Source organism: Hemitrygon akajei, chromosome 31 (genome assembly GCF_048418815.1).
Source record: "Hemitrygon akajei chromosome 31, sHemAka1.3, whole genome shotgun sequence".
Classification (NCBI taxonomy): domain Eukaryota; kingdom Metazoa; phylum Chordata; class Chondrichthyes; order Myliobatiformes; family Dasyatidae; genus Hemitrygon; species Hemitrygon akajei.
The window spans coordinates 272519-300387 of NC_133154.1; the positions used below are offsets into that span (position 1 = coordinate 272519).

Sequence of the window (27869 nt, forward strand, 5' to 3'; positions counted from 1 at the left end):
CAATGCCTCTCATCATCTTATACACCTCTATCAGGTCACCTCTCATCCTCCACCACTTCAAGGAGAAAAGGCCGAGTTCACTCAACTTATTCTCATAAGGCATGCTCCCCAATCCAGGCAACATCCTTGTAAATCTCCTCTGAACCCTTTCTATGGCTTCAACATCCTTCCTGTAGTGAGGCGACCAAAACTGAGCACAGTACTCCAAATGGGGTCTGACCAGGGTCCTATTTAGCTGTAACATTACCTCTCGACTCCTAAACTCAATCCCACGGTTGATGAAGGCCAATGCATCGTATGCCTTCTTAACCATACAGTCAACCTGCACAGCAGCTTTGGGTGTCCTACGGACTTGGACCCCAAGATCGCTCTTATCATCCACACTGCCAAAAGTCTTACCATTAACACTATATTCTGCCATCATATTTGACCTACCAAAATGTACCACCTCACACTTATCTGGGTTAATAGGGCAAGGAGAGGAAATAAGGGGGAGAAGGAAAGGCAGAGAAGGGGAGATGGAGAGAGAGTGAGGGAGAGGAAAGGAATGGGAGGAAAGGGTGAGGGAGATATGTACTAGGGAGAGAGGGCAAAGGGAAAGGGAAGCTGGAGAGAAGGGGTAGGGGAGGGACAGAGGAAGGGGAAGGAAAGGGGAGTAGGAGAGAGGAGTAAAGGAAGTGGGAGAGGGAGAGATGGGGAAAGGAAAGGGAGGGGGGAAGGGAAGAGCGAGGGGGAATAGAAGTGGAGGGGGAGAGATGGGCCGGTAAAGGCAAGAGGGGAAGAGAAAGGGAGAGGGGAAGGGAGAGAGGGGGTGAAAGGGGAGAGTTATGCAAGGACACATGGAAAAAGATGGGGAGCTTGGGATAGAAAGCTAAAAAGGCACTGGAAGATGTCACAAAGAATCAGAAAGAGTCAAATGAATCGGGGATGGATAGAGGGAGAGATGAGGGAGATGGATGGAGGGAGAGATGGGGAGATGGATGGACAGGTGGGGAGGTGGATGGATGGAGGGAGAGGTGGAGATGGATGGAGGGAGAGGTGAGGGATATGGATGGAGGGAGAGATGGGGAGCTGGACGGAGTGAAAGGTGGGAGGATGGATGGAGGGAGGGAGAGGTGGGGGGATGGATGGATGGATGGTGGGTGAGGTGAGGAGATGGAATGAGGGAGAGGTGGGAGATGGATGGAGGGAGAGGTGGGAGATGGATGGAGGGAGAGGTGGGGGAATGGATGGAGGGAGAGGTGGGGGAATGGATGGAGGGAGAGGTGGGGGAATGGATGGAGGGAGGTTGAGGTGTGGAGATGGATGGAGGGAAAGTTGGATGAAGGGAGAGATGGCATAAACAGATGGGTAGAGAAAGGGGTGGGAGAATGGAGGAGACAATGGTGAGACAACATCTTGGCAGCCAGTCGGACAGAGAACAAGGAAATCGGTGGGAGATTTGAAGGTTTTTATAGATACAAGAACTTTACAGCAGTTTTTAAACAACCTGTGTACAGTATTTCACACAGTCTCACACCATTCCACCTCCCAGGACACTCCCCTTTCCCTCTCCCCTCACCAGGGCATTCTCCTCTCCACTCACTGGGACCTTCCCCTCATCCTCTCCCACCATGGAAGAGGCTGTGGGAGGGGAGGGTGGCAACCTAGGGATCTGGCTCACTCTGTGGAGGAGGGTGAATTGTTTTCAAGACCCTCTCCACTCCCCTACCCACCTATATGAGCCCATTCCTCCACAGTGGTCCAGTTTAGTATAGAGTTAGGGAGAGAGGGAGAGGGAAGTGGTATAAGAGAAGGAAATATCCAATATTCTGAATCCAACTCTTACTCCCTCCCACTACCCCAGCACTCTGTGAGGGACCGTGGGGGTGTGAAGGTACGCTGGCAAGAGTCTGAGGTCCCAGCATCCGACCTACGCCCAACCCCACAGGTAATAAATAATCAATAAATAGGATAAAATATTTACAGCAACATTGGCCCCAAAAGTGCAGAGAAATGGGGCAGAAAATAAATAAATATGGTGTGGGGTGGTGGAGGCAACAAGACCAGTGACAAACCCCAACACTCACCCTCCCGCTCCATCTGGTGTGTGTGTGTGCGTGCGCGCATGCGTGTGTGAGTGTGTGTGTGTGTATATGCACGCATAAGTGTGGTGTATCTGACCTGTGCACGGGAGGGGGGGGGGTTATATCTTTTCTACCTGTCATCCAGTTCTCTATCCCTTCTTCCTACTCTCTCCTCCCCTTTCCTCCCCATCTCTCTGTCTCTCTTCCCACTTTTCTCCTTGTTCTTCCTCCTTCCTCTTACTTCCCTTTCCACCCTGCTCTCCCCTCTCCCCTTTACCCTCTGTCCTGAATCCTGCAACCCTACCTATAAACACCTCCAATCTCCAGTGTCAGCTACCCTTCGATTTCCCCACATCTTCCTCCTCTCTCCCAATCAGCCTCTCTATACAAACTTCCCTAAAACCCTCAGGAGGAAGCAGGAATTCTGAGACAGCCCCTCCTGCTGTCCTTAAACCTCTGCGAAGGGAGGGGTTAAGAGGGAGGGGAGGGGGAAGGAGAGAGAGGGGGAATGGAGTGAGGGTAGTTGGGGGAGAGGAAGACAGAGATAGGAGAGAGGGGAGGGAGAGAGAGAAGAGGATGGAGAGGAAAAGGGAGGGTGAAAGCCCACCCCTCTGCCCTCATGCCTCAGGAGATCTCACCCCTCCTTGTTCGTTCAGGCTGACCCCTACTTCTCGATGCTGGAGGGGGAAGGTCAGGAGAAGGAGAAGGAGGGGAAAGGGGGCTGAAGGACAAGGAGTTTGACAATTACAGGAAGAGGTGAGGGGCAGGAGAGTGGGTAAGGAGGATTAGGATGGGTTGAGGATTGGGAGCGGGGGAAGGAGGAGCGAGGGTGATGATTAGGAGGGGGGTGGGGTGGTGGGGGGAGGTGGCTGGAGTAGGGGGGGTCCAGGGGCCCAGCCATTGAGCTGCGGGCGCCCAGAGCGACCCCGGCGGAACAGGCGCAGTGCTCCCCGGCAGATGAGAGCAAACCAGTAGAGCTGGGGGGCCATCAGGGTGAGGGCAGCCAGATTGACGTGGAACGGAAGTTCTAGGGGCACGCGGTGGAGAGGCAGCCCCGTGTGCTGCCCATATGCCCAGTACAGGTACGGGAAGAGGGCTACTCGGCAGGCGAAGAACGTCAGCAGCATCAGGATGCCATTCAGCTTGTGCAGGAGGGTGTGCTGCTGTCTGTACTGTAGTGGGGTGGGGCAGGAGAGAGAGAGAGAGAGAGAGGGGTCAGTGTGCTCATACAGAGACAATCTTGCTTAAACATGAATAAATGTGCACAACTAACTGCGCTCAGACGTATGCCACTAACCAAATGAGCAACAATGCTCAAGTTAGTTGTACTCATATACAAGTGACTGCACTCAATCACAAGTCACTCACCAACGCAGAAAACTAGCCTCTTGGTAAATGTATGACCTCCAACAAGTGCACACTAGTGCACTCACACATACACAATCACTCTTAAACACATGCGGCCACTCTCAAATTCACAGCACCATTTTGTAAATGTAAGCAACTACACTCAAACATGGACAGCTGCTCTCAGACACACACAAGACCAATGGCTCCTAAACACCAGTCACTGACCTCAGACGTAAGCAACGATTTTGAACTGCAGGATTCCCTATCAAAGACCACTCACATGGGCAAAGATACCCCTAAATGCCTCAGATTGGGGAGGGGGTTGCAGGAGGAAGTCAAATATCTCATATCCAAGTATTTTTGGGTGTGGGTGGTGAGGGGAAACAGGGAGGGATCAGTTGGGCCATGGTGGGGGAATGGGGAGTGTGCACAGGATGACAGAGTAGACAGAGAGGCTTGGTCCAACCATATAGACATCATGCCCAGAAAGCTCACCAGCACTTCTAATTCCCCAGGAGGCTAAACACACTTTACATATCCCCATTGAACCTCACCAATTCCACAGAGAGCATCCTGTCCAGATGCATCACAGCTTGGTCTGGGAACCCGTGACCACAAGAAACAGCAGAATTGTGGACACAGTCAGCACATCACAGGAACCAGCCTCCCCTCTATGGACCCTATCTACACTTCCCACTGCCACTTAAACTGACAACTCCTATTGATTTGTACTTGGAACATAGCCCTCCACACCGCTATCTATCCAAAACTCTTAAATGTTGAAATCAATTGTCCATGCACTACTTGCATTGGCAGCTCATTCCACTCTCATGACCCTCTGAGTGAAGGGGTTTCCCCTCATGTTCTCCTTAAGCTTTTTACCTTTCACACTTAACCCATGACCTCTGATTGTAGTCCCACCCGACCCCAGTTGAAAAAGCCTATATTCCTCATAATTTTGTATATCTCTATCAAATCTCCTCTCAATCTTCTACTTTCGAAGGAATAAAGTCCTAACCTATTCGATCTTTACTTATAACTCAGGTCCTCCAGTCACAGCAATATCTATAAGACCATAAAATATAGGAACAGAAGTAGGCCATTCACCCCATAGTGTCTGCTCCGCCGTTCAATTATCAGCTGATCCAATTCTTCCAGTCATCCCCACTCCCCCGCCTTCTCCCCATACCCTTTGATATCCCGGCTAATTAAGAACCAATCTATCCCTTCCTTAAATACTGTACACCCAATGACTTGGCCTCCACAGCTGTTTGTGGGAACAAATTCCACAGATTTACCACCCTCTGACTAAAGTTATTTCTCTGCATCTCTGTTCTAAATGGACGCCCTTCAATCCTGAATTTGCGCCCTCTTGTTCTTGACTCCTCTAACATGGGGAATAACTTTGCCATATCTAATCTGTTCAGGCCTTTTAACATTCGGAATGTTTCTATGAGATTCCCCCCTCATTCTCCTGAACTCCTGGGAATACAGTCCAAGAGCTGCCAGACGTTCATCATACAGTAACCCTTTCATTCCTGGAATCATTCTCATGAATTTTCTCTGTACCTTCTCCAATGTCAGTGTATCCTTTCTAAAATAAGGAACCCAAAACTGCACGCTATACTCCAAGTGTGGTCTCACGAATGCCTCATAGAGCCTCAACATCACATCCCTGCTCTTACAGTCTATACCTCTAGAGATGAACGCCAACATTGCATTCGCCTTCTTCACCACTGACTCATCCTGGATGTTAACCTTTAGGGTATCCTGCACAAGGACTCCCAAGTCCCTTTGCATCTCTGCATTTTGAATTCTCTCCCCATCTAAATAATAGTCTGCCCGTTTATTTATTCCATGAAAGTGCATGACCATAACTTTCCAACATTGTATTTCATTTGCCATTTTTTTGCCCATTCCCCTAAGCTATCTAAATCTCTCTGCAGGCTCTCTGTTTCCTCAACACTATCTGCTCCTCCACCTATCTTTGTATCATCGGCAAATTTAACCACAATTCTATTAATCCCATAGTCCAAATCAGTGACATACATCGTAAAAAGCAGCGGTCCCAACTCCGACCTCTGTGGAACTCCACTGGTAACAGGCAGCCATCAGAATAGGATCCCTTTCTTCCCACTCTTGTTTTCTGCCGATCAGTCAATACTCTACCCATGCTAGTAACTTCCCTGTAATTCCATGGGCTCTTATTTTGCTAAGCAGCCTCATGTGTGGCACCTTGTCAAAGGCTTTCTGAAAATCCAAGTACACCACTTCTACTGCATCTCCTTTGTCTACTCTGCTTGTAATTTCCTCAAAAAATTGCAGAAAGTTAGTCAGGCAGAATTTTCCTTTCAGAAAATCATGCTGGCCAAATTTGGCCTATCTAGTCATGTGCCTCCAGGTACTCCGTAACCTCATCCCTAACAATCGATTCCGACAACTTCCCAACCACTGATGTCAGGGTAACAGGTCTATAGTTTCCTTTCTGCTGCCTCCCACCCTTCTTAAATAGCAGAGTAACATTTGCAATTTTTCAGTCATCCGGTACAATGCCAGAATCTGTCAATTCTTGAAAGATCATTATTAATTCCTCCGCAATCTCTCCAGCTACTTCCTTCAGAACCCAAGGGTGCATTCCATCAGGTCCAGGAGATTTATCCGCCCTCAGACCATTAAGCTTCCTGAGCACCTTCTTAGTCGTAATTTTCACTGCAAAATTTCACTTCCCTGACACTCTTGAATGTCTGGTATACTGCAGATGTCTTTCACTGTGAAGACTGATACAAAATACGCAGTCAGTTCCTCTGCCATCTCTGTATCTCTCATTAACATCTCCACTGTCATTTTCTATTAGTCCTATATCTACCCTCAATTCTTTTACCCCTTATACAGTATACTTAAAAAAGCTTTTAGTATCTTTTTGATATTAGTCACCAGCTTCTTTTCATAACTCATCTTTTCCTTCCTATTGACCTTCTTAGTTTCCTTCTGCAAGTTTTTAAAAGCTTCCCAATCCTCTATCTTCCGACTAGCTTTGGTTTCCTTGCATGCCCTCTCTTTTGCTTTTACTTTGGCTCTGACTTCACTTGTCAGCTACAGTAGTGTCCTTTTTCTATTTGAAAATTTCTTCTTATTTGGAATATATCTGTCTTGCACTTCCCTCATTTTTTGCCAAAACTCCAGCCATTGCTGCTTTGCTGTCGTTCCTACAAGCGTCCCTTTCCAGTCAACCTTGGCCAGTTCCCCTCTCATGCCATTGTCACTTCCTTTATTCCACTGAAATACTGACATATTGGAATTTAGTTTCTCCTTCTCAAATTTCAAAGTGAACTCAATCAAATTATGATTACTATACGTAAATTTCTCTGCACTCTTTTAAACCTAATTTACAGTTTTCTGGTAGGTAGGTGGCCAAACCTGCACACAATAACAAAGAAGAGAAAATATGCAGATGCTGGAAATCTTTCCAACCAACATCCCATGCAGGACCTTGTCAAGGGCCTTGCTAAAGTCCAAATAACACCTACTTCCTTCCTTCATCCAGTTTCCTGGTAACGTTTTTCAAAAACTCTCTAAGACTGGTTAGACACAACCTACCACGCACAAAGCCATGCTGACTATCTCTAATTAGTCCATATTTATCAAAATACTTATATATCTGGTCCCTTAATTACCTTCCAACAACTTTCCCATTATTGGTGTCAGGCTCAGCAGCCTATAATTTCCTGGTTTATTTATAGAGCTTTTCTTAAACAGTGGAACAACATTAGCTATCCTCCAATTCTCCAGTACCTCATTTGACACTAAGGATGATTTAAATATTTCTGCTAGGGCCCAGCAAATTCTGCACTTTCCTACCACAGGGTCCAAGGGAACACCTCGGACCCTGTGGGTTGTCAGGAATCTTTTAATCCGTAAATACGTTCTTGTGTGTGACTGTTGGTAATAGGTTTTAGCACCTTGACCCCTGAAGAATGCTGTCTCACTTGGCTGTATTCATGGGTTAGGGTTGAATGACAATTAAACTTTAATTGAATTGAATTGAACCTTGTCTAAAAGATAGGGAAGGGGGAGAAGAGGGGTTGGCAGAGAAGGGGACCAAACACAAAAAGAGACAAATTTAGCAGCAATGTATTTGGCCGAAGGATGCTGTTTATTAGACCATAAGACTTAGCAGAAGAATTAGGCCATTCCATCATGGCTGATCCCAGATCCCTCTCAACCCCATAAACCTTATCCTTTTAAGCTCTTTGAAGATCAGGAAACTATTAACTTCTGCCTTAAATATACCCACAGACTTGGCCTCCACTGCAGTCTGTGGCAGAGCATTCCACAGATTCACTAATCTCTGGCTAAAAAAATTCCTCATTTCCTCTGTCCATGCCCCTTTCCTGTGACACCATAGGATTTCATCTTGTTAAATGAACTCAAGTGTGGCACCTTATCAAATACCTTCTGAAAATCCAAGTAAATGACATCCACTGTCTCTCCTTTGTCCACCCTACTTGTGTGTTCCTCAAAGAGCTCTGACAGTTTTGTCAGACAAGATTTCCCTTTACAGAAACCATGCTGACTTTGACTTTTTTATCATTAGTTTCCAAGTAGCCTGAAACCTCATTCTCAATAACAGACACCAACACTTTCCCAACCATTGAGGTTAGGCTACTGGCCTGTAACTTCCTTTCTTTTGCCTTCCACCCTTCTTAAAGAGTGGAGTGGAAGTGACATTTGCAAACTTCCAGTTCTCCGGGACCATGCCAGAATCAAGTGATTCTTGAAAGATCATGACCAATGCATTCGTTATCTCTTCAACAACCTCTCAGGCCTCTGGGATGTCATCCAACTGGCCCAGGTGACTTATCCACCTTAAGACCTTTCAGTTTGCCTAGCACTTTTTCCTTTTTCCTGGCACTCACAGACCTCTGGCACATTGCTAGTGTCTTCCACAATGAAGACAGCAAGTACTCATCAAGTTCACCTGCCATTTCTTTGTCCCCCATTACTACCTCAGCAGCATCATTTTCCAGTGGTCCAATATCAACTCTCACCTCCTTTCTATTCTTGATATAACTGAAAAATCTTTTGGTATTATTGGCTAGTTTGCCAATTATTTCATCTTTTCCCTTCTTATAGCTTTTTAGTTGCCTTTTGTTGGATTTTAAAAGCTTCTCAATCATCCAATTTCCCACTCTATTTTGTTACCTTATATGCCCTTTCCTTGGCTTTTATGCAGTCCTTAACTTCCCTTGTTAGCCATGGTTGCCTACCGCTGAACACAGAGTTCAGACACCGTGACTCACCTGAATCAACACTTTCCCTAGACAGACGAAGGGTGTGCTGACCTCGGCCAGAAAGAGGCAGCCAACAAAGTAGTCTCCACGTCCATCCCGTAGAAACTGGAAGAGAATAGGAGCAATGGTGAGACCAGCCATCTCAGGGGAATGCAAGGTCAATCCCAATCTCTCCCACCGCTATCTGCATGGAGCTTGCATGCTCTTCCTGTCACTGGGTGGGTTCCTGTTCCCTCTCACTTCCCAATGATCAGACCACCACCCCCTGCCCCAGGAGGCCTCAATGGGACAAATGGCCTCTGTCTGATAATGTCCAATGAAACACAAGATAAATGGATGGGCTGAATGTTGTTTGGGATGAGAGACAGGAAGTAGAGAGGGAGGCAAAGAGAAGGGTGAGAGTTGGAAGAGGGGGAGAGGAGAGAGGGAATAGAGAGGGAGGCAGAAAGATGGGAAGGAAGAGAAGGGAAAAGTGGGAGAGAAGGGATAGAGGGGAGAAGGAGGAAGGGAAAGAGGTAAGTGAGAAAAGGGAGAAAAGATGTGGCAAAGAGGGAGGCAGAGAGATGGACAGAGAGAAGAGGGAGGGGAAAGGGGAAGAGGAGGGTAAACAGGAGGAAGTGGAGAAAAGTGGGGAGGGAAGGAGATGGGGAGCGTGGGGAGAGGGCAGAGAGAGGGGGATGATGGTAAAGTAAAAGAGTGAGGGGGAGGGACAAAGCAGAGAGAAGGAGGAGAGTGGTGGGGGGGAAGAATGTGATTGGGTGGGAGTGTGATTAGTGTGGAGTCGATGAGACTGGGTTCACTGTTCAGCCACGTGTGTGATGTACGCTGTGTTAATGTGTTATACATTACTGTGTATGCTGTACACTGTACAATATTGTGTACGCTGTGTCTCTGTGTGGCGCTGACCTGGTAGAACTCACCACAGAGACGGGGAAGCAGACGGTGAACATTACACTGTGATGAATGACCATAAGGAGGTCCTTCCTCAGGTAGGAGCGCAGAACATTGACGCAGGCTTCCTGCTCCACCCCATGCCCTTTCACGCGGGTCCTGTGCCAGTGGCAGAGGTACATGGCATAGATATCATAGGCAAAGTAGGGAACCGCAAACAGCACATAGGTGTTGGTCAGCCAGTGCCTGGAAACATAGAAATGGGTCAGTTCTGCATACAGAGATGTCAGGTACCATACACAGTGTACCTTTGTCCACCGAGGTCCTTCTGTCCCTCTACATTCCCTACCATTCACATTGTGTGTCCTACCCTTGAACACCAAGTTCCCTCTATCCCTCGACACTCTCCACTATTCACAGCGTGTGTCCTACCCTTTTATACCAAGGTCCTTTTGTCCTCATCACTCCCCAACATTCACTATGGTGTCCTATCCTTCTACGCTGGTGTCTGTCCCTCAACATTCCCAACCATTCATGGTGTTTGTCCTACACTTGTGCATTGAGGTTCCTCTGTTCCTCAACACTCCCCATCATTCATGGTGTGTGTCCTACCCTTGTACACCAAGGTCCCTCTGTCCCTTGACGTTCTCCACAATTCACACTGTTTCCTACCCTTGTACACCAAGGTACCCCCCCCCGTCCCTCGACACTCACCACCATTCATGGGGTGTGTCCCACCCTGTACACCAAGATCCCTCTGTCCCTCAGCACTCCCCACTATTCACAGCATGTGTCCTACCCTTTTATACCAAAGTCCTTTTGTCCCTCGTCATGCCCCAACATTCACAGTGTGTGTCCTACCCTTCTACACTGGTGTCTGTTTGTCACTCAACACTCAACAACCATTCACAATGTTTGTCCTACACTGTTCCTCAACACTCCCCATCATTCACGGTGTGTGCCTTAGCCTTGTAGACCAAAGTCCCGCTATCCATTGACACTACCCACTATTCATGGTGTGTATCCTACCCTTGCACACCAAGGTCCCTCTGACCTTCTGCACTCCCTACCATTCATGGTGCATGTCCTACCTTGTACACTGAGGTCTCTTTGTTCCCCAACACTCCTTAGGATCCCACTATTCACATAGGCAGGAGGGATTTACAGTGGGAACTGGTGTGGGAGATTATCACTGAGGTATAAAACCATTTGCAGTCAGTTCAGATAGTGGCAGGATCACATAGTGATCCCAGTCACTAAGGTTTAATCCCACGGGACAGGGGTAGCTGAGCTGAATTCCTAACAGGTCTGCTATTCCTGTAACTTAACCAGCCCGACATCCTACACCCTGAGCAGTCCCTAATTACAGACTAGGGTAACCTCGCAACACAGGCTGGAGTGAAACACAACCCTCAGTGTGGAAACACTAGCACAAGAATCTAGGCCAGCCTGCCAGCTGCAAGGGAGAAAGGGGTGTTCTGGCTGCCAGCAAAACCCAGGCTCCTTGGGGAGAGAGGAGGGGATTTAGGCCAGCTTGCCAGCTGTGAGGGACAGAGGGGTGTTCTGGCTGCCAGCAAAACCCAGGCTCCTTGGGGAGAGAGGAGGGAATGGGGACACATTTAATAGATGATATGTGGATCAGAGTTATTGATGGAGCAGGAGCAGTGTAGACTGGATCCAGATTAGAGGGAGTTAGTGAAAAGGGTTGTGAGATGGCAGAGGGAGTCACATCCCAAGAGAAGAGATGCGTGTTGGGAGTGTTAATGAGGCTGGGACACATCATGAATGATGCTGAGTATCAACCAGAAGACCAGAAGACACTGAAGTACAATTAAGCCATTTGGCCCATCAAGTCTGTCTGCTATTCCATCATGGCTGATTCATTATCGCTCTTTAACCCCATTCTCCTGCCTTCTCCCGATGATGCCCTGATTAACCAAGAGCATACAAACTTTCACTTTAAATATACCCAATGACCTGGCCTCCATAGCTGTCTGTGGCAATGAATTCAACAGATTCACCACCCTCTAACTAAAGAAATTCGTCTAAATCTATGTTCTAAAAAGATTCTGAAGCTGTGCCCTCTGGCCCTGGACTCCCCACTATAGGAAACTTTCTCATCACATGTACTCTATCTAGGCCCTTTATATATCCGATAGGTTTCAGTGACATTCCGCTTCCCCTTCATTCTCCTAAACAAGCGCAGACCAGATTAATGTATGCTCCTCATACATTAATCCTTTCATTCCTGGAATCATTCTCAAGAACTTGCTCTGGGCCCTCTCCAATGTCAGCATATCCTTTCTTAGATTAGGGGCTCAATCTGCTCACAGTACTCCAAGTGCGGCAGTACACCACTGCCTTATAAAGCCTCAGCGTTACATCCTTGCTAGTCAACCTTTAGGATTCTTAACCTTCAGGATTTTAGGAAATCCTGCATGAGGACTCCCAAGTCCCTTTGCACCTCAGATTTTTGAATTTCTCCCCATTTAGAAAACAGTCTATGTTTTATTCCTTCTACCAAAGTGCATGACCATACACTTGCCTTCACTCTATTCCATCTGCCACTTTTTTGCCCATTTCCTAACTTGCCCAAGTTCTCCTGTTGACTCTGCTTCCTCAACACTACCTGCCCCTTTCTGTATCTCTGTTTCAACAGCACACTTAGCCATAAAGCAATCAATTGTTATTGAAATCATTGACATTTAATGTGCCAGTGTTTCCAACACCGATCCCTGCAGTACACCATTAGTCCGCCAGCATTCAACCAGAAAAGACCCCTTTATTCCCACAGCTTGCCTCCTGCCAGTCAGCCAAACTTCTGTCCATGCTAGTAACTTTTCTGTAATACCATGGGCTCTTATCTTGGTTAACAACCACATGTACGGCACCCCTGACTCTCCTTTGTCTATCTTACCTGGTATTTCCTCAAAGAATTCCAACAGATTTGTCAGGCAAGATTTCCCCTCGAGGAAATCATGCTTACTTCGCCTTATTTAATTATGTGCCTCTAAGTACCTCAAAACCTTTTTCTTAATAATGGTCTCCAACATTTTACCAACCACTGCAGTCAGGCTAACCAGCCTATAATTTCCTGTCTTTTTCCTCTCTACACCATGAATGGTGGGGAGTGTCAAGTAACAGAGTGACCTGAGTGTACAAGGGTAGAACACACACACTGTGATGGTGGAAAGTACTGAGGAACAGAAGGACAGAGGGACCTAGGTGTACAAGGGTCAGAGACATGTTGTAATGGTGGGGAGACTTTTTAACCAACGGACCTCAGATATCAGGATGCACAACTCTTTCCTCCCATCATCCTCAAAACAGGTACCCCCCCCCCCCCCCCATGGCCGTGTGCGGAGCCCATTGCTCACACAAACCTGCATAGCCAAACACACAAGTGATCACATTGTCAAGTTCACTAATGATACAACAATGGTGGGGCTCATCGCCAACAATGATTAGATGGCCTACAGAGAGGTGGTGAAATAGCTTGTGGCCTGATGCCAGGCAAGTAACCTCTTCCTCAGTGTCAACGAGACAAAGGAGATGGTTATTGACTTCAGGAGAACTCACACTCTTCTTTACATCAGCAGCACAGTGGTGGAAACTGCAAGCAGGATCAAACATTCAAAGACAGTCAAAGACAGTTCACCGATCCCTCTACTTTCTGAGGAGGCTGAAGAGCTGGACTGTGCATATCAATATTCATGACCTTCTGCAGATGCACAGTAGAGAGCATCCTAACAAGCTGCATCACTGCTTTGAAAGGAAACTGCACTGCAGCAGACAGGAAGGCTCTACAATGGTAGCCACTAAGCATCACTGGCACCAGCCTACCCACCATCAATTGCATATATACAGAAAGGTGCCAGAAGAAAGGCCCAGGATACATATTTATAAGTCCAGACCCTTAACTTTCTCTACAGGATTTCAAACACTGTGTGTGCAATACATCCGGAAGATGTACTGATAACTGGATGTTTGTTCAACAGTCCTATTACCTGGAGTATTGTACACAGTTGTGGTCACCAAACTATAGGAAAGGCCTGCTGGTAATACAGAGGGTTCTGAAGAAATTCATCAGAATGTTACCTGGATTGGAGGGGTGTTGTAATAAGGAGAGGTTAATTCTGTTCTCACTGGAGTGTAGGAGACTGAGGGATGATCTTACAGAGGTCTTTAAAACCATGCATTAGAGTTAGGGTTAATGTGCACAGTCTTTTCCCCTGGGCTGTGGAATCAAGAACCAGAAGGCACATGTCTCAGGGCAAAGAGGGGGGGATTTAATAGGGACCTGAGGGGAAACATTTTCACCCAGTGGATGGATGACACCAAGAGTGGGGGTGTCGTGGACAATAAGGTCCTAGAGAAGTACAGCACAGAAACAGGCCTTTTGGCCCATCTAGTCCATGCAAAACCATTTAAACTGCCTATTCGCTCGACCTGCATCAGGACCATATCCCTCATATCCCTACCATCCATGTACCTATCCAAACGTCTCTTAAATGTTGAAATTGAGTTTTCATGCACCACTTGTGATGACAGCTCGTTCCACACTCGCATGACCCTCTGTGTGAAGAAGTTTCCCTTCATCTTCCCCTTAAACTTTTCACCTTTCACCTTTAACCCATGACCTCAGGTTGTAGTCCCACCCAACCTTAGCATTTACCCTATCTATACCCCTCATAATTTTGTATACCCCTATCAAATCATCTCTCAGTCTTCTACATTCAAAGGAATATTGTCCTAAGCTATTCAAAATTTCTTTATAACTCCAGACCAGACAATATCCTTGTAAATTTTTTCTGCACTCTTTCAAACTTGCTTACATCTTTTCTGTAGGCAGGTGACCAAATCTTCACACGACACTCCAAATTAAGCCTCACCAATGTCTTATACAACTTCAACATAACATACCATCTCCTGTATTCAATACATGATTTATGAAGGCCAATGGGCCAAAAGCTTCCTTTACTACACTATCTACCTGTACAGCCACTTTCTATAAATTATGGACCTGTATTCCTAGATTCCCTAGTTCTCCTCTCATTCACTGTGTAGGGCCTACCCTACACAGTGCAACACCTTGCACTTGTCTGCATTAAATTCCATCTGCCATTTTTCAGACCATTTTTTCCAGCTAGTCCAGATTCTGTTGCAAGCTCTGATAATCTTCCTCATTGTCAACAAATTTGGTGTCATCCACAAATTTGCTGATCCAGTTATCCACATTATCATCCAGATCATTCATATAGATGACAAACAACAAAGGGCCCAGCATCGATCCTTGTGGTCACAGTCCCAGTCATAGTCACAGGCCTCCAACCAGAGAGGCAACATAAGACCATAAAATATAGGAGCAGAAGGAGGCCATTCAGCCCAATGAGTCCACTCCGCCATTCAATCATGGGCTGATCCAATCCTTCCAGTCATCCCCACTCCCCTGCCTTCACCCCATACCCTTTGAAGCCCTAGCTGATCAAGAACCTATCTATCTCTGCCTTAAATTCACCCAATGACTTGGCCTCCACAGCTGTTCCACAGAGTTACCACTCTCTGACTAAAGTAATTTCTCTGCATCTCTGTTCTACATGGACGTCCTTCAATCCTGAAGTTGTACCCTCTTTTGTCCTTGACTCGCCTACCATGGGAAATAACTTTGCCATATCTATTCTGTTCAGGCCTTTTAATTTTCAGAACGTTTCTATGAGATTCCCCCCTCATTCTCCTGAACTCCTGGGAATACAGTCCATGAGCTGCCAGACATTCCTCATACGGTAACCCTTTCATTCCTGGAATCATTCTCATCAATTTTCTCTGTACCTTCTCCAATGTTAGTATATACTTTCTAAAATAAGGAGCCCAAAGCTATACACAATACTTCGTGCAGTCTCATGAGTGCCTTATAGAGCCCCAACATCACATCCCTGCTCTTATATTCTATACCTCCAAAAATGAATGCCAACGTTGCATTTTCCTTCTTCACAACATGGAAGTTAATCTTTAGGGTATCTTGCACAAGGACTCCCAAGTCCCTTTGCATCTCTGCATTTTGAATTCTCTCCCCATCTAAATAATAGTCTGCCTGTTTATTTCTTCCATCAAAGTGCATGACCATACACTTTACAAAATTTTATTTCATTTGCCACTTCTTTGCCCATTCCGCTAAACCACTGAAGTCTCTCTGCAGGCTCTCTGTTTCCTCAACACTACCTGCTAAATTAGCCACAAATCCATTAATACTGTAGCCCAAATCATTGACATACATCGTAAAAAGCAGTGGTCCCAACACCGATCCCTGTGGAACTCCACTTGTTACCGGCAGCCAACCAGAATAGGATCCCTTTATTCCTACTCTCTGTTTTCTGCCAACCATCCAATGCTCTACCCATGCCAGTAAATTCTCTGTAATTCCATGGGCTCTTGTCTTGCTAAGCAGCCTCATGTGCGGCACCTCATCAAAGGCCTTCAGGAAATCCAAGTACACCACTTCTACCACATCTCCTTTGTCTACCGTGCTTGTAATTTCCTCAAAGAATTGCAGTAGGTTTGTCAGGCAGAATTTTCCTTTCAAGAAACCATGCTGGCTTTGGCCTATCTAGTCATGTGCCTCCAGGTATTCTGTAACCTCATCCTTAACAATCAATTCCAACAACTTCCCAGCCACTGATGTCAGGCTAACAGGCCTATAGTTTCCTTTCTGCTGCCTCCCACCAGTAAAATACCAGTCATCCAGTACAATGCCAAAATCTATCAACTCTTGAAAGATCATTATTAATGCCTCCACAATCTCTCCAGCTACTTCCTTCAGAACCCAAGGGTGCATTGGATCAGGTCCTGAGCACCTTCTCAGTCGTAATTTTCACTGCACAAACTTCACTTCCCTGACACTCTTGAATGTCTGGTATACTGCAGATGTCTTCCACTGTGAAGACTGATGCAAAATAAGCATTCAGTTCTTCTGCCATCTCTGCATTTCTCTTTACAATATCTCCACCGTCATTTTGTATTGGTTCTCTATCTACCCTCAACTTAGCTTTTACATACTTAAGAAAGCTTTTAGTATCTTCTTTGATATTAGTCACCAGCTTTCTTTCATAATTCATCTTAGTTTCTTAGTTTCCTTCTGCAAGTTTTTAAAAGCTTCCCAATCCTCTATCTTCCCACTAGCTCTGACTTCCTTGCATGCCCTCTCTTTTGCTTTTACTTTGGCTCTGACTTCACTTGTCAGTCATGGTAGTGTCCTTCTTCCATCTGAAAATTTCTTCTTATTTGGAATATATCTGTCTTGCACTTCCCTCATTTTTTGCAGAAACTCCAGTCATTGCTGCTCTGCAGGCTTCCTGCAAGTGTCCCTTTCCAGTCAACTTTGGCCAGTTCCCCTCTCATGCTATTGTAATTTCCTTTATTCCACTGAAATACCGACAATTTGGATTTTATTTTTTTCTCTCTCAAATTTCAATGCGAACTCAGTCATATTAAGTTCAAGCAACCTAGGGATTCCTTAACCTTAAGCTCTCTTATCACCTCCAGATCATTACACAACACCCAACCCAACAAGCTGTTCTAAAAAGCCATCCCTAAGACATTCTACAAATTATCTTTCTTGAGGTCCAGTACTGACCTGGATTTCCCAATCCACTTTCATGTTAAAATCCCCAACAATTATCATGACATTGCCTTTCTGACATGCCTTTTCTATCTCCTGCTGCAATTTGTAATCCACATCTTAGCTGCTGTTTGGAGGCCTGTATATAACTGCCATTAGGGTCCTTTTACACTTGCCATTTCTTAACTCAACCGATAGAGACTCTACACTTTCCAATCCTATGTCAACTCTTTCTAATGATTTAATTTTATTTGTTATACACAGAACAACACCACCCCCACTGCCTACTAACCTATCTTTCCAATACACCATATATCCTTGGACATTCAGCTCCCAATGGCAGCCATCCTTCAGCCAAGTTTCAGAGATGGTCACAATGTCATATTTGCCACTCTGTATCTGCATTTCAAGATTGTCCATTTTATTTCTTATGCAGCGTGCATTCAAAAATAACACTTTCAGTCCAGTATTTGTTGCTTTCTGTTTTAACTGCCCCACACCTCTATTGTAACCCATGCCACTGGCTGTGTTTAAGCTTCGTCTCCTGCTGTTCTTTCTATCATATCTGTTGCGTGCTATCTTTGATTTATTTCTGTTTTCCCCTTCCTCAATCCTATCACTCTGGTTCTTACCCCCTGCCAAATTAGTTTAAACCCTCCCTAACAGCTCTATTAGATGTGCCTGCCAGTATATTGGACCCCTTTGTGTTCAGGTCTATAATCACTCTCTGGTTTCTTCCACAAAGCCAATGTCTAATCCAATTTAGTACCTCATCTTGAACACAGAGTGACTGAACCTTCATAACCAACCTCCCATGCGGAACCTTGTCAAATGCCTTACTAAAGTCCATGCAGACAATAGCCACTGCCTTGCCTTCATCCACTTTCCTGGTAATGCTTTTCAAAATCTCTATAAGATTGATTAGACTTGACCTACCATAGAAAAATAAAAACATAGAAAACCTACAGCACCATACAGGCCCTTTGGCCCACAAAGCTGTGCCGAACATGTTCTTACCTTAGAAATTACCTAGGGTTACCCATAGCCCTCTATTTTTCTGAGCTCCATGTACCTGTCCAGGAGTCTCTTAAAAGACCCTATCATATCTGCCTCCACCACTGTCGCTGGCAGCCCATTCCACACACTCACCAATCTCTGCATAAAAGACCTACCTCCGACAGCTCCCCTGTACATACTTCCAAGCACTTTAAAACTGTGCCCTCTCGTGCTAGCCATTCCAGCCCTGGGAAAAAGCCTTTGACTATCCACACGATCAATGCTTCTCATCATCTTATACACTTCCATCAGGTCACCTCTCATCCTCCGTCACTCCAAGGGAAAAAGGCCGAGTTCACTCAACCTATTCTCATAAGGCATGCTCCCCAATCCAGGCAATGTCCTTGTAAACCTCCTCCACACCCTTTCTATGGTTTCCACATCCTTCCTGTAGTGAGGCAACCAGAACTGAGCACAGTACTCCAAGTGGGGTCTGACCAGAGTCCTATATAGCTGTAATATTACCTTTTGGCTCCTAAACTCAATCCCACGATTGATGAAGGACAATGCACCATATGCCTTCTTAACCACAGAGCCAACCTGCACAACAGCTTTGAGTGTCCTATGGATTTGGACCCCAAGATCCCGCTGATCCTCCACACTGCCAAGAGTCTTACCATTAATACTACAAATGTTTGTACATTCTGCACGCACAAAGCCATGCTGACTATCCTTAATCAGTCTATAGCTATCCAAATACTTATATATCCAGCCCCTTAGAATACCTTCCAATAACTTTCCCATTACTGATGTCAGATTGTGACATTGGCCTACAGTGTACTGCTTTATGTTTACATCCGTTCTTTAACAGTGGAACAACAATGTCTATCCTGCAATCTGCTGGTACTTCTCCTGTCACTAAGGATGATTTAAATATCTCTGTTAGGGCCCTGGGAATTTCTGCACTTGCCTCCGTAGGGTCCAAGGGAACACATTGTCATGCCCTGGGGATTTATCCACACTGATTTGCCTCAGGATAGCAAACAACAGTTGTCATGGGAGATTTTAACTTCTACATAGATTGGGTGAATCAGGCAACACACACAAAATGCTGGTGGAACGCAGCAGACCCGGCAGCATCTATAGGAAGAAGTACAGTCATCATTTCAGGCCGAGACCCTTCGTCAGGACTAACTGAAAGAAAAGATAGTAAGAGATTTGAAAGTGGGAGGGGGAGGGGAAGATCCAAAATGATGGGAGAAGACAGGAGGGGGAGGGATGAAGCTAAGAGCTGGAAAGTTGATTGGCAAAAGGGATACAGAGCTGGAGAAGGCAAAGGATCATGGGATGGGAGGCCTAGGGAGAAAGAAAGGGGGAGGGGAGCACCAGAAGGAGATGGAGAGCAGGCAAGGAGTGATGGTGAGAGGGACAGAGAGAGAAAAAAAGAGGGGGGAGTAAATAAATAAATAAATAAATAAGGGATGGGGTAAGAAGGGGAGGAGGGGCATTAATGGAAATTAGAGAAACCATCAGGTTGGAGGCTACCCAGCCGGTATATAAGGTGTTGCTCATCTAACCTGAGTGTGGCTTCATCTCGACAATAGAGGAGGCCATGGATGGACATATCAGAATGGAAATGGGACATGGAATTAAAATGTGAGACCACTGGGAGATCCGGCTTTCTCTGCCAGACAGAGTGCAGGTGTTCAGCGAAACGGTCTCCTAGTCTGCCTCAGGTCTCACCAATATATAGAAGGCCACACCGGGGGCACCGGACACAGTATATCACACCAGGACTCACAGGTGAAGTGTTACCACACCTGGAAGGACTGTCTGGGGCCCTGAATGGTGGTGAATGAGGAAGTGTAAGGGCAGGTGTAGCACTTGCTCCGCTTACAAGGATAAGTGCCGGGAGGGAGATTGGTGGGAAGGGATGGGGGGGACGAATGGACAAGGGAGTCACGCAGGGAGTGATCCCTGCGGAAAGCAGAAAGAGGGGGGAGGAGAAAGATGTGCTTGGTGGTGGGATCCCGTTGGAGGTGGCGGAAGTTACAGAGAATTATATATTGGACCTGGAGGAAGGTGGGGTGGTAGGTGAGGACAAGGGGAACCCTATCCCTAGTGGGGTGGCTGGAGGATGGGGTGTGCAGATGTGTGTGAAATGAGACAGATGTGTTTGAGAGCAGAGTTGATGGTGGAGGAAGGGAAGCCCCTTTCTTTAAAAAAGGAAGACATCTCCTTCGTCCTGGAATAAAAAGCCTCATCCTGAGAGCAGATGCGGCAGAGACGGAGGAATTGCGAGAAGGGGGTGGCATTTTTGCAAGAGACAGGGTGGGAAGAGGAATAGTCCAGGTAGCTGTGAGTCTGTAGTAGACATCAGTAGATAAGCTGTCTCCAGAGATAGAGACAGAAAGATCAAGAAAGGGGAGGGAGGTGTCAGATGTGGACCAGATAAATTTGAGGGCAGGGTGAAAGTTGGAGCCAAATTTAATGAAGTCAACGAGCTCAGCATGCGTGCAGGAAGCAGCGCTAATGCAGTCATTAATGTAGCAAGGGAAAAGTGGGGGACAGATACCAGTATAGGCTTGGAACATGGACTGTTCCACAAAGCCAACACAAAGGCAGGCATAGCTGGGACCCATACTGGTGCCCATGGCTACACCTTTAGTTTGGAGAAAGTTGGGAGGAGCCAAAGGAGAAATTATTAAGCGTGAGGACTAATTCCGCTAGACGGAGGACAGTGGTGGTACAGGTTAGGTCTGGTACAACTGGTCTGGTACAACTGGTTAGGTCTGGTTAGGTTAGGTACAACTGGTTAGGTCTGGAATCCAAAAAGAAGCGGAGAGCTTTGAGACCTTCCTGGTGGGGGATGGAGGTATATAGAGACTAGACATCCATGGTGAAAATAAGGCATTGGGGGCCGGGGAACTTAAAATCATTGAAAAAATTCAGTGCGTGAGAAGTGTCACCAAGATAGGTGGGAAGGGATTGAACGGGGGGAGGGGAATAAAACAGTGTTGAGGTATGCAGAAGTGAGTTTGGTGGGGCAGGAGCAAGCTGAGACAATGGGTCCACTTGGAGAGGCAGGTTTGTGGATCTTGGGTAGGAGGTAGAAATGGAAAGTGCGGGGTGTGGGAACTATGAGGTTGGTGGCAGTGGAGGGGAGATCCCCAGAGCTGATAAGGTTGGTGATGGTGTGGGAGACAATGGCTTGGTGCCACACATTTTAATTCCATGTCCCATTCCCATTCTGATATGTCAATCCAGGGCCTCCTCTACTGTCAAGTGTGGCCTTCTATATATCGGTGAGACCCAATGCAGACTGGGAGACCATTTCGCTGAAAACCTACGCTCGGACTGCCAGAGAAAGCAGGATCTCCCAGAGGCCACACATTTTAATTCCATGTCCCAATCCTATTCTGATATGTCAATCCATGGCCTACTGTAAAAATGAAACCACATTCAGGTTAGAGGAACAACACCTTATATTCCGTCTGGGTAGCCTCCAACCTGATGGCATGAATATTGATTTCTCTAACTTCCGTTAATGCCCCTCCTCCCCTTCTTACCCCATCCCTTACTTATTTATTTGTTTATTTTTATTTTATTCGCTCTCTGTCCCTCTCACAATCACTCCTTACCTGCTCTCCATCTTCCTCTGGTGGTCCCCTCCCCCTTTCTTTCTCCCTGGGCCTCCCATCCCATGATTCTCCCACTTCTCCAGCTCTGTATCCCTTTTGCCAATCAACTTTCCAGCTCTTAGCTTCATCCCTCCCCCTCCTGTCTTCTCCCATCATTTTGGATCTTCCCCTCCCCCTCCCACTTTCAAATCTCTTACTATCTCTTCTTTCAGTTAGTCCTGACAAAGGGTCTCGGCCTGAAACATTGACTGTACTTCTTCCTAAAAGTGCTGCCTGGCCAGTTGTGTTCCACCAGCATTTTGTGTCAGTTTCTTGAATTTCCAGCATCTGCAGATCTCTTCGTGTTTGGGTGAATCAGGTTGGTCAAGGAAGTCTTGAGGAGGACTTCATAGAATGCATCTGTGATGGCTTTCTTGAGCAGCATGTTAGTGAACCTACAAGGGAAAATGCTATCTTAGATTTAGTCCTGTGCAATGAGACAGGTAAGATTAACGATCTTATAGTCAGGGATCCTCTTGGAAAGAGTGATCATAATATGATTGAATTTTGCTTACAGATGTTGGATGAAATAGTTAGATCTAAAACTAGTATATTGAATAAGGGAGACTACAACAGGATACAGGAGGAGTTGGCTAATGTGGATTGGGAGCACAGGCTATTTGGTAGGACAGTTGAGGAACAGTGGAATACTTCCAAAGAGATTTTTCACAGTGCTCAACAAAAGTATATTCCAGTCAAAATTAAGGAAAGTAAGTGTGAGGAGAGGCAGCCTTGGATAACTAAGGAAATAAAAGATAGTATCAAATTAAAAGCTCATGTGTACAAAGTCACAAAGAGTAGTGGGAAACTGGGGGATTTGGAAAACTTTAAAAAGCAACAGAGAACAACTAAACAAGAAATAATGAAAGGGAAGATAGAGTATGAAAATAAATTAGCACAAAATATAAAAACAGATAACAAAAGTTTTTATAAATATATAAAGCAGAAGAGGGTGGCTAAAATCAACATAGGTCCCTTGGAAGATGAGAAGGGAAAATTAATATTGGGTGATAAGGAAATGGCTGAGGCACTGAATGACTATATTGTGTCGGTCTTCATGGAGGAGGACACATCTAATATTCCAAAGAAGGATGTTATGGATGAAATGGGAGGTGAGGACCTCAATAAAATCACTGTCACTAAAGAGACAGTGATGAGCAAACTAGAGGGCCTGAAGGTAGATAAGTATCCTGGTCCTGATGGGGTGCATCCCAGGGTGCTGAAGGAATTGGCGGAGGTTATAGTAGATGTGTTGGTAACCATTTACCAAAATTCTCTAGACTCTGGGCAGGACCCGGCGGATTGGAAGACAACAAATGCCACACTACTTTTAGAAAAAGGATGGAGGCAAAAGACGGGCAACTATAGGCCAGTTAGCTAACATCTGTAGTCAGGAAAATGCTTGAAGCTGTCATTAAGGAAGAAATAGTGAAACATTTAGAAAGGAGTGGTTCCATTAGACAGATGCAGCATGGATTCAGAAAGGGCAGGTCCTGCTTGACAAACTTATTGGAGTTCTTTGAGGACATAATGAGTGCAGTGGATAGAAGGGAACAGGTGGATGTTGTATACTTGGATTTCCAGAAGGCATTCGATAAGGTGCCGCTCAAGAGACTTATAAATAAGATACGGATGCATGGAGTCGGAGGAAGTGCATTAGCGGATTGTGGATCGGAGGATAGTGGATTGGTTAACCAATAGAAGGCAGAGAGTTGGTATAAATGGGTGTTTCTCCAGTTGACAGTCAGTTGTGAGTGGGGTGCCTCAGGGGTTGATGCTGGACCTGCTTTACATTGATGATTTGGAAGAGGGGGCTGAGTGTAGCGTAACAAAATTTGCTGATGACACTAAACTGAGTGGAAAAGAAAATTGTACAGAGGATGTGGAGAGTCTGCAGAGAGATATAGATAGGTTAAATGAGTGGGCCAAGGTCTGGCAGATGTAATACAACTTTGGTAAATGGGAGATCATCCACTTTGGAACGAATAATAGAAGAACGGAATATTATTTAAATGGTGAAAGAATGCAGCATGCTGTTGTGCAGAGGGACTTGGGTGTGCTTGTTCATGAATCACAAAAAGTTGGCTTGCAGGTACAACAGGTTATTAAGAAAGCAAACGGAATGTTGGCCTTCATTGCTAGAGGGATTGAATTCAAGAGCAGGGAGGTTATGCTGCAACTATACAGGGTTCTGGTGAGGCCGCACCTGGAGTACTGCGTGCAGTTCTGGTCTCCATACTTGAGGAAGGATATACTGGCTTTGGAGGCAGTGCAGAGGAGGTTAACCAGGTTGATTCCAGAGATGAAGGGGTTAACCTATGAGAAGAGATCAAGTCACCTGGTACTATACTCTCTGGAGTTCAGAAGAATGACAGGGGATCTCATAGAAACATACAAAATTTTGAAAGGGATAGATAAGACAGAAGTAGGAAAGTTGTTTCCATTGGTAGGTGAGACTAGAACTAGAGGACATTGCCTCAAGATTCAGGGGAGAAGATTTAGGACGGAGATGAAGAGAAACTGTTTTTCTCACAGAGTGGTGAATCTGTGGAATTCTCTGCCCAGGGAAGCAGTTGAGGCTTCCTCACCAAATATATTTAAGATACAGTAAGATATGTTTTTACATAGTAAGGGAATTAGGGGTTATGGGGAAAAGGCAGGTAGATGGAGATGTGCTCGTGGACAGATCAGCCATGATCTTATTGAATGGCGGGGCAGGCTCAATGGGCCAGATGGCCTACTCCTGCTCCTATTTCTTATGTCCTTATCTATGTACTCCTGCTCTGTAATCTGTACAGGGTCCATGAAATTGATGCTGCTTTGCCTCACTTCTATAGACTCTGTATCCATCTCCTGAGTAAATACAAATGCAAAAAAAATATCTAAGATCTTTCCCATCTCTTTTGGCTCCACATATGTATTACCATTCTGATCTTCCAGGGAACCAATTTTGTCCCTTGTATTCCATTTGTCCTTAACATATCTGTAGAACCCCTGAGGTTCTCCTTCACCTTGTCTGCTTGAACAACTTCATGCCTTCTTTTAGCCCTCCTGATTTCTTTCTTAAGTGTTCTCTTGCATTTCCTGTACTCCATAAGCAACTCATTTGCTCCCACCTGCCTATACCTGCTATGCACCTTTTTAATCTTAACCAGGGCCTCAATATCTCTTGAAAACCAAGGCTGCCCACACTAGTTATCTTTATTCTGACAGCCACATCCAAGCTTTGTATTCTCAAAATTTCACTTTTTAAGGCCTCCCACTTACCAAGTACAACTTTGTCAGAAAACAGCCTGTCCCAATACACACACTGCCAGATCCTTTCTGAGACCATCAAAATTGGCCTTTCTCCAATTTAGAATCTCAGTCCACGGAACAGACCTATCTTTACCCATATTTACTTTAAAACTAAGGCACTATGGTCACTAGATGCAAAGTGTTGCCCTACACAAATTTCTGTCACCTCCCTGTCTCATTCCCCAATAGCAGATCAAGTATCACACACTCTCTCATTGCAACTTCTATGTACTGAAGGAGGAAATTTTCCTGAACATATTTGTCACACTATCCCAGCTAGTCCTTTTACAGTATGGGATTCCCAGTCAGTGTGTGGAAAGTTAAAATCACCTACTTTAACAACCATATGTTTCTGACAACAAGTCTTCAAATTTGCTCCTCTAAATCCTTAGGACTGCTGGGTGGTCTGCAATATGGCCCCACTAACATTGTCATACCTTTCTTATTTCTCAGTTCCACCCATAACACCTCACGAGAAGAGATCTCCCATCTGTCCTGACAGAGCACTGCTGTGACATTTTCCCTGACTAGTAATGCCAGCCCTCTTCCTTTAACCCCTCCTGCCATGTCGCATCTAAAACCCTGGAATACTGAGCTGCCAGTTCTGTTCCTCCTACAACCAAGTCTCACTAATGGCCACAATGTCATAATTCCAGGTCTTCATCCAGGCCCTAAGCTCATCCACCTTTCCTACGATACTTCTTGCGTTGAAATATGGAAGAAGGAGCTGGTGGGGTGGGGGGGTAAAACTACAATGTTTAAAAGACAGATGACTGCATTGGAAAGAATCATGGGGTTATGAAGCAGTGGCAGGGGATGGTGTCATAGGCAGCAGTGTAAGGGGATAGAGAGACAGAGAGTGCATAGAGATTCAAGAAGGTCACAGAGATGAGGCGGAGAGTAGGGAGTGAGAGTTTCAGAGAAATGGGCAGGGGTGATGAGTTGGGAAGAATAGGGGGTTAGACAGGGCTTCACTGAGAAAGGGAGAAGAGTAGAGGGTCAGAGAGAAGGAGAGTGGTGTAGATGCCAGACAAGGTCACACAGATGAGGAGGGGAGTGGGAAGAGAGGGGTTTAGAGAAATGGCCAGGAGTATAGAGTAGGGAGGGAGTGATAGAGACATGGAGGGATATAGAGAAAGAAGCAAATCATACACATGAAGGAGTGTAGGGAAGACAGGGAGGGTCATAGAGATGGGAAAGGAGGGTCGGTGTTGGACCTCGGGGAAGAGTGTAGTAGAGGGAAGGGTGATGGAGATGGAGAGAAAGGGTTTGACAGAGTCAGGGTGGGATGTAGGGGAGGGAGGGGTGACGGAGATGGGGAGGAGAGTAGGGGATGGAGGGGATAATGCTGAAGGGAAGAGGAGTAGAGGAGGAAGGGGGTGATAGAGACAGGGAGGGTTGTAGGGGATGGAAGGGATGATGGAGACTGGTAGGGAGGGTTGATGGAGATATGGAGGGAGGGGTAGAAGATAAGGAAGGGTATAGGAGAGGGAGGGGTGGCAGAAACAGAGGGGAGTAGGTGATGGAAGTGAGTACAGAGACGAGGAGTGGTGTAGAGGAGGGTGGCACTGATGGAGACAAGGAAGGGGGTGACAGAGATGGGGGGTGATGGAGATGAGGAGGGAAGGGGTGATGGAGATGGGGAGGGCTGTATGCAAGTGAGGGGATGATGGAGACGGGGAGAGGGGATGGAGGGGCTGAAGGGAAAGGATGTTTGGGGGGGAGGCGGGGATGGGTGTGGAATGGGAGGGACAACAGACACAGGGAGGGGAGGAAGTGGGTGACAGAGACAGAAATGGTGTAGGGGAGGGAGGAGGTGACAGAGACATGAGGGGTGTAGGGAAGGGAGGGGGTGACAGATGGTGAGGGGTCCAGGCATGGGAGGGGATAATGGAGACAGGGAGGGGATTAAGGGAGGGAGGGAGTAACAGAGATGAGAAGTGGTGTAGTGGAGGGAGAGGGTGATGGAAACAGGGAAGGGTGTAGGGGAACAAGGGGGTAAGGGAGGTGTATAGGGAGGAAGTGACAGAGGTGTGTAGGAGAGCGTGAGTACGACAGGGAGGTGTGTAGGGGAGGGAGGGATGTTGGCGAAGATGGGGAGAGGTGTAGAGTAGGAAGGGGTGACAGAGACGGATGAGGAGGAGTGACGGGATAGGGAGGGAGGGTTGGGAGACGAAAGGCTATGGGGAGGAAGTGGGTGGTGGAGACAGGTAGAGGAGTAGGTGATGGAGGTGATTACGGAATCAGGAAGGGGTGTAGGGGAGGGAAGGGGTGAGAGGAAGTTACATAGGGGAGGGAGGGGGTGGTGGAGATGGAGAGGGGTGTATTGGAGGGATGGGATGACGGAGACGAGGAGGGAGCGGGTAATGATGGGGAGGCCTGTAGGGGAATGAGGGGCTGATGGAGACAAGGAGGGGAGAGCCAGAAATGACAGAGTTGGGGAGGGGTGTTGGGGAGAGAGTGGTGAAGGAGACAGGGGGGAGTGAAGGGAATGGAGGAGGTGATGGGGAAGGGTGTACTGGAGAGGGGTTAGATGGGAAGGGGTGCAGCGAGGGATGGTGTGAGTCACAGGAAGGGAGGGGGTGACAGAGATAGGAGGGTGAAGGGGTGGGAGGGGGTGACTGAGACTAGGAATGGTGTAGAGGAACGAGTGGATGACAGAGATGGAAGAGGTGATGGAGAC

General features: G+C 46.4%; 1 protein-coding gene across 5 annotated transcripts in view; it reads right to left on the reverse strand.

The window, feature by feature from the left end:
• Positions 1 to 1436: 1436 nt before the first annotated feature.
• The window catches only part of tlcd3ba (TLC domain containing 3Ba), a 34783-nt gene continuing 8350 nt past the window's right edge, over positions 1437 to 27869 (reverse strand). For all 5 annotated transcript variants that reach the window (XM_073034190.1, XM_073034192.1, XM_073034188.1 and 2 more), the window contains 3 exons: positions 9628 to 9844; positions 8717 to 8812; positions 1437 to 3238 (listed from right to left, as the gene is read on the reverse strand). In XM_073034190.1, coding sequence (XP_072890291.1) covers positions 2903 to 3238; positions 8717 to 8812; positions 9628 to 9844 — 649 coding nt within the window. In that variant the 3' untranslated portion in view covers positions 1437 to 2902. The remainder of the gene's footprint in view (positions 3239 to 8716; positions 8813 to 9627; positions 9845 to 27869) is intronic.